General features: G+C 33.3%; 2 protein-coding genes across 3 annotated transcripts in view; one reads left to right on the forward strand and one right to left on the reverse strand.

Moving 5' to 3' along the window:
• LOC145683932 (uncharacterized) overlaps window positions 1–2,990 on the reverse strand; it is a 35,648-nt gene extending 32,658 nt beyond the window's left edge. For both annotated transcript variants that reach the window (XM_081755619.1, XM_081755618.1), the window contains exon 1: window positions 2,660–2,990. In XM_081755619.1, the coding sequence (XP_081611745.1) occupies window positions 2,660–2,888 (229 nt within the window). In that variant the 5' untranslated portion in view covers window positions 2,889–2,990. The remainder of the gene's footprint in view (window positions 1–2,659) is intronic.
• The window catches only part of LOC145683930 (uncharacterized), a 65,147-nt gene extending 57,150 nt beyond the window's left edge, over window positions 1–7,997 (forward strand). Inside the window, exon 4 of the mRNA XM_081755615.1 lies at window positions 7,836–7,997. Coding sequence (XP_081611741.1) covers window positions 7,836–7,864 — 29 coding nt within the window. The 3' untranslated portion in view covers window positions 7,865–7,997. The remainder of the gene's footprint in view (window positions 1–7,835) is intronic.
• The last annotated feature ends 688 nt before the right edge of the window (window positions 7,998–8,685 follow it).

The raw sequence follows: 8,685 nt of genomic DNA on the forward strand, positions 1-8,685 counted from the left end.
TGCAAATAAAGTAGACTTGTTTGGTGCCAAGCTATTGATTCAAATACTCTTACGCAAAGCAATTCGTTGCTAGAAGTATAATTTTACTACAAAATAAAACGTTATAAGGAAAGAGAAAAGAAGATTGAATTGGTAATACATTTAATGAAATAATAAGAGTATTGCTTACAAATACGCCCAATAAATTACTTCCTCATGGTATCAATTCAACTGTCACGAAATATAATGTTATTTTAAGTTGGCGCTATGGGTGACTCAATTTGAACGTGCTAAATGTCTTTGTGTTATAATAAAAAAAAACTTTGCGTTGATTACTATTAAGCAGTGAATAGCCCATTATAATTTTAGGGGTGACTTAGGAGGAAAATTCTGCCAGATCGTGCTGTACCTGGATTATTAGTACTTTCACAGTATCACTCCCTCCTCATCCCGTTTATTGAAAATCACACACTCCCAGGGAGAACTCTTCTGCAATCATCCCTGGCTATAACTATTGGTTTCTCAGGAAATTGGAAATAATAAAGGAGAATATTGTTTTACGAACGGTTGCAAACTCCATACTGCATTCTGAATAGCTCAGAGCTCAATTCCATTCCATAACTGTTTGCTGCGTCTGCGTTTCTGTTTGCAATGATGAGAATAACTATTCTGTAAATTTATATTTGAATTCTGTAAATTTTAAGTTGCGTTGCATATCCTGGTACGGAATAAGGTCTCCAGACTCGTCGAAAACTGTGTCTATAATTTGTTCTTTCATCTGTAAGCGTGAGAGTGAATTATCACTACCCAATCAGGTTTCGGAACAACTGAAGAATATAAACCTGTAGTTTTTGGTTAAAAGGAAACAAATCCAAAATCTCAATTTTCAAATTCAGACATTTAAAGAATTTGTGTATTTTGTTAGTGGCTTATGCTGACAATACAATACTGTTCTTCAATATTTATATTTCAAATGTTAAAGAATAACACGCTATTATGCGGATAATATACTTACAACATGGGGTAAAAACCCTTAAAATTTTTTCTCAAAATTTAGCTTTACGAAGAATCACCGAAATACTGGCATTGTTAGCTTTTAAATATACGGTAGGACATTCTACATTTCACCCAAGTGCATAGAGGCGAAGCCACAGGGAATTGAAAGATATATATCATCCCTTCCTCCAAATGCTCAAAAATATTCAAAATACTGGATTACAATATGAGAAAAACAATTCTCTAACTAAAAGCATGATACGTTCTGTATATATATATATATAAGCTTATATACACGTATATATATAACTACCCTCTAAGAAATAAAATCCTAGGTTCGCGTCTGCAAGTACGAACAATCTCAATGGCCTATCACAAAAATTCTACTTTGACTGCTTTAAAAAAAAAAACTTTTATGTAACATACATTCAATGGAAATGGACCAGTTAACTTACCAACATATCACATGGCAATCATCTAAGCTATCAACCTCATTTCTCAGTGGCCACTTAAATGAATTTCAATTATGGGGAATGAAAGAAAATAAAGGCTACAAAACATATCGTGGCTTATGTGTAACACACAGGTGGAAGATCAACACACCTAATGACAGAGAACACTCAACACTAGACCTCGATGTAATCATCTTTTTTGTTGAAGCACTTAACGCAATGGTAGATAAAGTTTTCCATACGGGTTGCACAGCGACAAGTTCTCGTAGCTACTATGAGGCAGCAGTGTTCTGCTATAGACCAGGAACAAAGTGAAAATCACTAAGCGCTGGTCAGAGCTATAGGAGGTGCATTATAGTCGCTGAACGCTGAATAACGCTGAACGTAAACGCTCAATATACTAAACACTTTTTTGTGCTGAATGGGGTCTCGCCTTATCATCCTGAAGAGTCACACCACGGCGGAAGAGACCACGATGTTTTCGTCTGATGGCACCGCATAACTTTAGAAGTATTTTGCAATACCTTTCAGCATTCACGGTTTCTCCCTGTTTCAAATAATGGATCAGTAGTACATTTGATACTCCCAGAATACAGTGCACAAAAAATTTCCTGGACGAAGCAATCACTTTGAATTTCTTCTTCCATGGGGAAGATGCATCCTTTCATTACATGGATGCCTGTTTCCTGAATGCAGTGAACAGAGGCAATACTATTTCATCACTAGTTACTATCTGGTGAAGAATATTGTTCCCCTCTCCGCTTCGTAACACTGCAGGATATTCAGCAACGTTGCAATTCTGTTTGTCTTAATGGTTCTCAGATCGTGCATTTGACACTCATTTTGAGCACACTTTCCTATGCTTAAGGACATTAATCGTTATGTTCTGCATAACCCATATGGTAATCCCAGCTCACCTGATATTGAGTGTAATGTTATTCTTCTGTCCACACGAATACGCTCATCCACACGAGCACAGTCACGTCAGTGGTTGAGATACTTGGTCTACCGCTGTGGACCAGAGTTGTCATTAATAACAATACCAGTCCGTCCTTCTTTGAAGACATGACAACTTCACTCCTCCAAATACGGAAGGTCCTTTTGCTGGACTCTGTATTTCTACCGTTAGCTTTAACTATTAATAACTACTACCATCACCATTGCTACTAACAATACGAATAATATACTGAACTAAGTGAAAATAAAAATTAGTAATCATAAACGCTTTTTACCTGCCATTGCGTCAAGAAGAGTTCTTTTAAAAATAAATCTTGACATACCACTTTCAAGTTGATCTGGATACAAATTTCGGCCAACACAAAGTTTGTTGATTATCATCTGATCACAAAAGTCTTCATTGCACGAAACACTCGTTCGACATTGTATTACTGTATATCGATTATGTACTTCATTATTTTGAACAGGTTTGATGCGTCTGCTTTCCCGAAAATAGAACTCCATAATTTAGAATTATTGTTATCTTTCTATCAAGTTTTGATATTAAACACTTCAAAACAGAAAACTTATCGTACAATTCATTTCCATCGAAACTGTAAGTTTTATTTCCACCTCTGTCAAATCATTAAATCTTGTTGCCACGCGATAATACATGCGCAACAATGAAAAGCTAAACTTGATTGTTACAATAAAAATATGATAAACAACTAAATACAAGATAATTATAAGGCAATATACCAGTATAACATTAATATATATAAAATATTATGGAAGACATAATTATAGGTAAGTTCATAGATTTAGTTCATTAGCCCGTAGATCCGTAAAATGCATTTCTAATCCGGACACTTCCAGTGGTGCCTGAAGATCTGGCAACCCTAAATAATGCATCCAATTATAAAGAAAGAAAGAAAGTCTACTTGTCATTGTCTACAATCTTTGTTTCACTCAATGTTCCATTTTATATAGATATTACACATTTCATTTTCATAAAATATAATTCTAGCAAAGTCCGTAGTCAGAACATTAGCACAGGGGGCCCGAGGTCATTTTAGGGGACTGACTTGAGTACACTTTACATTCATATATATATATATATATATATATATATATATATATATATATATATATATATATATATATATATATATATATATATATACTAATAAACAACTGCAGGTTTCAGAGGGCAACAGGTGGTCTTAGGCCTCCTAGTAATGAGCCTAATTTTAGGTAGGGTCTAATAATGTATATGTTCTCATGTCAATTTCATATGTAGCATTATATCATGTATTGCGTGTATACTTTATGGAATGATCGAAATTGTCATCTCACAAGTGCAAATGGATCTTCCGAAATCTAGAAGCAGCATTATCAAATAAATCTATTTTCATAAATACTATACTTGTTTTCTCTGCATCAGGAATATACTTACAGGATCCATCAGATCTAGACCCACTCCAATCTATCGACTTTGGATCACCAAAACAAAATTTACGGGTGCATGCCTGATCTAACCTATCAATATGATACCGGAACAAAATTATCACGGTAACACGTACGAAGAGGACCTTTAAGAAACTTTTGATAATACCAATAATAAATACAACTCAGATTTGTTTATGCAAATATCTAATTTTAATATCGTGAACATTTTATTTTGTAAATATTTTTAAACTTGTTGAAGCCATGCTTAAGGAATAATCTCCATGAATCGTTTATTGAAAACTACTATAAATCTAATCATTATAAATTACGAGTATGATATCCGGAGAATTACTGTTTTGAGAGGTGATAGGATTTTAAGCTAAGATGATTATTTGTACAGGAACAAACAAATAAAACTAAATTGCTTCCATGGAACAGTTCAAGATTAGCAAAGTACTTTAGTAAAATAAAATATCGTAGTTCACTTCAAACAAAATGCTAAAAAATAAAATAAAATAAAATAAAATGCAAATAAATTTCCCCTATTTATCCACATTTAGTTTTTAGTCGACCTGCAAACGAGAAATTTAATCATTGTAAACTACATCAATGCAGCTTTTAACAATTTTATGTTCCATTAGTGAATCTAAAATAAACTGGATTATAAATTGGAAATAATCTAGATTTTTTAGGATGTTGACAAACAAGAAATGCTTCGATAATTATTACAATTAGTTTTGTTGCCTTTCTTGTGAATTGGAACAGTCATTGATTCTTTCTGATCTTATTGCAATTCGCCCTGGTTCCAGATCAGGCAAATTAATTTGTGTATCTTGTTCCAGAATTTTTTTCCCTCTGCTAAAATTAACTCAGCAGGAATTTTGTCTACGCATGGAGATTTGTATTTCTTTAATATCTTTACAGCAATTTCTATTTCTGTTCGGTTAGAGTTTGGAATATATTGTCGTATATATACGGTTCTGCTGTAATCCTTTTACTATCTCCATGAACATTATTTTCTAGCTTCATGTTGAGCAAATTGTCAAAGAAGACTTCCCACTTATTCAAAATTCTACCCTTGTACATAAAAATATGTTCCGTCTCTTTCTTTAATATGTATGCATGAGACTGATACCCTTTCTTAAATTCAGTGATGCCTTTATACACGTCCCAAATATATTTTTTATTTTCTCTCTTTACTTTATCTTCAAGTTCAAAAAAATTTTAGCTTTCAAAAAACCATGTTTCTTTGTTCTAAAAAGTTTGTCAGTTTGCCCTTGATGTCAATTTTTTTTCTATCGTTTGGATTTTATAGTCAACGCAGTTTTGCCTGTTTTCTCTCCTCTGCTTGCTTAGTGCATTCCTGGGCGAAACATGGTTTGTTCCTATGTATTTCGTACCCCATTTTTCTGAAATTTTAATGTTATCCCTAATTTTAACCCAAGTATCCTCAACACTAGTCCACTGCGAACCTTCTAAAACCGAGATTCTATTCTACCAGGGGCGTCATTTAGGGGAGGGGGGCAAGGGCCAATTGCCTCCACCCTGAGTTTGAGATTTATATAGATTTCATCAATAAAATAGTAGTAAATCAGTAAAAAACGCGAAATTTTACTTACAATAAGGGGTTTTCCCCCCTAAACAAAATCTGAAATGACGCTGCTGTATTCTACACTTCAATCTGGTATTCCCCTTTCGCATGGCTCTCCTCTAATTTCTTTAAATTAAACTTCTCCGTTTTCAGATGCTGATTATTTCTTTTTCTCAACGATAATCTCTCTTATAATCGCTACTACCACGTAGTAGTCAGTATCTCAGTCAGCTTCTCTAAACGTTCTAATATCAATAATGTTAGACTGCAGGCCGGTAGCCAGCCCAAAAATGTAGTGGGGCCGGTAGAATTTAGGGGGCCAGACTCAACCATATTATAGTTCATCACCATATTATAGTTCATTTTCAAGCCTACCGTGAAAATTTTAGGAGAGTCAGTGAAAATTTAGGGGCGCCGGCCCACTCTAGCCCCCCGTGGATACGGTCCTGCTAGACTGTCTTCTATCTACTAAAACGTGATCAATTTGATTATGTGTTTTTTTTCTATCTGGAGAGGCCAAAGTATTATTAAGAATGTTACGATGTGGGAATTGTGCGTTCTTAACGGTAAGGTTTCTGTATGTTTGAGTCCAATGCCGTTGTCATTAGTTTCGTTATGCAGAGTTTTATTTCCTACAATCGGTTTGAAAATATCTTTTCGTCCTATTTTCGCACTTAAATTCCCTAATAGAAGTTTCTATATAACATTGCTGGAGTTGATCAAATACACTTTCTACTTCTTCGTAAAAAACTGTCCTTTGCATCACCATCTTTATCTTCTGTTTGAGCATATATATTTAGTACAACAATGTCCCACTACCGACTCTTAAGGGGCCTCATCCCGACGAAATTAAAATATCGCTAATTTTACAGTAATTTTGTGATATCTTCAAATAGATAAAAGATAATTGAAATGTGGAACAAGAGCGCCCTAGACAATATTATTTTGCGTGATGTACCGTTATTACAAGTAACCTAGTGGCTTTCCGTTTTCAGCCGTTTAGAAACGCGAAAATAAATGCCGATTTTCAAAATAGCTCGAAATCGAAAGCAGAGAAGTGAGTCGTGATAACGGTATTTCATGTAAAATAATATTGTCTAGGACGCTCTTTTTCCACATTTCGATTATCTTTTATCTATTTGAAGATATCGCAAAATTACTGTAAAATTAGCGGTATTTAAATTTCGCCGGGATGAGACCTCTTAAGAGTAATAAAGAAAATATATCATTAACAAAATTAACACGTTTAATTGCTGATATTATTCATTTGTGAACCCTGTGATAAACTCTGTTCATAGATGGTGATTTTTATTACCCTCCCTATATAAAGAACGTAAAATTTCCGGTTTGCACCATTCCCTTTCGTCCCCATCTAACTTCCTGAACTGCCAGGTGTATCCTATATTTTTCTAACTCACTTGTTACAAATTTTGATGCATCTGCTCTATAAAGACGTTCCAAATTAAATATAGAGAATTACACAAAGAAATCAGAATCAATGAGAAATGAGAATGTATCATAGAAGTAAAGGCAATGAAAGAACAGAAAGAATAGGGAAGTATAAATAAGAATATGAAATAATAGGGAAATACAAATAGGAATATCAGGCAGTTCAATTAATGCAAGGAAGTTAAGAAGAATGGTAAAACAAATACGACAGTAGAAAATAAGAAAAGAGGTTGGTAATGAGGACACTGGAGGGTTTAGGTAGATAGAAGGAATGTATTGAAGAATGATATGAAAATAAGAAGCAAATTTTCAAGTAAGTTCTCCAGATCTACTGACGAAGGTAACAGAGATTGCGGAACAGTTTCGTGTAATTAAAGTACACTTGAGTGCAGTAAGCTGTTGATAATTTTAATGTTTTACAAAATAATACTACACAAAGTTATTAACTAATGCTGCAATAAGGGATACAAAGCGATTAGAAAAATTATATGTGAAGATAAGAATTCGCCAGTCGTACGATTAGGAATGTGATAAGAGATAACGATATATAGTAAACGCGGGAGGGAAAGACTGCAGTTGATATGCAACATCAAATAGGGTAGTTTTTAGATCAAAATTGAATGTAATGAAGTTTCCGAATTGACAGCAAAATGTGTCAATCGCAGTGATGACCAATATGAATATTTCCTTACTAGAAATAATGTTTTAGAAGATATTGATGTTTCAAGAAATTTGAGTGGCTAACTTAAATTACGAGAATCCTTTCGTCAAAAAGTGTAATAACTTTTATTAATATTATTTAAAGGTGGAAAAGGAAATATTATTCTGTTTGATTTTGAATTTACTAATGCGTAAGAAAATGTTAAAATTTCTTAAAATTTCTCCTTCTGATGAAAGACGTTTCGTAATAATTAAACTAAGTAAATTTAATATTATTTTAAAAAAAAATAAATGCTAATAGGTACTATATTATCCTTTTTCAGAAGCCAAAGCAAAGGATGGTACATGCTGATTGCAAGCAAAATATTAGAATTAAAGCAAGTAATGAAGAATTTTTAATACATCTAATGATTATTTTTATATTTACTTTATGGACTTGTCATAAGTGAACACATTGTACATAAAGACAAGAATAAAATATTTTTCGAGCAAATTGAATGTTATTTGTATACGAAGCCAAAATAAATCCACAAGAAAGAAGTCAGTCTGCTCTAGTTTCAACAAGGTTATCTTCAGGTAACGTTCTAAACATTTTGACAAGTAGATTTATCGCAAGCGAGAAAATTTCGTCCTTTATTTATTATAGCAAAACTATATTCTCGACATAAAATGAAACAACATAGTACAAGTGTAAAACTTTACTATTTTTCACCTAGAGATGTGTTTTGGAGACATCTTTATAAGGAATTGTTGGAATTGGAAGTTGACTTTAACACAATATACGTACCTATCGTTTGTTTGTATCGTTTCTATACATTAAGTATGTTCTACAGTATATCCTAATTGATTAACTGAACGGCTCTTAACAATAAAGATTGGTCATGCATGACTTCTTGATTTCACTAAGTCAAAACTTCAAATTTGATGGCCAATTGGTCACCACAATCATGAATTTAAAAAATGTATATTTTAAAAAGTTTACTTTTGGAGATCCGTTTTACTCTCAGACCTTCCCGAGGATCACGATCAGAAAATATAGTAGCTCACAAAAATAGGACAGGTAAATAATTTTAAAAGTTTTTGTTAATCAAATGTTACAGTCAGTTAAACAAGAAATTTACAAGTCTTGCACTCAACAACCAAAGTTACTACAGAGAAGTGGATTAGCATTCC

This window comes from Thermobia domestica, chromosome 4 (assembly GCF_964235325.1).
Source record: "Thermobia domestica chromosome 4, izTheDome1.hap1.1, whole genome shotgun sequence".
In the NCBI taxonomy this organism is placed as follows: Eukaryota; Metazoa; Arthropoda; class Insecta; order Zygentoma; family Lepismatidae; genus Thermobia; species Thermobia domestica.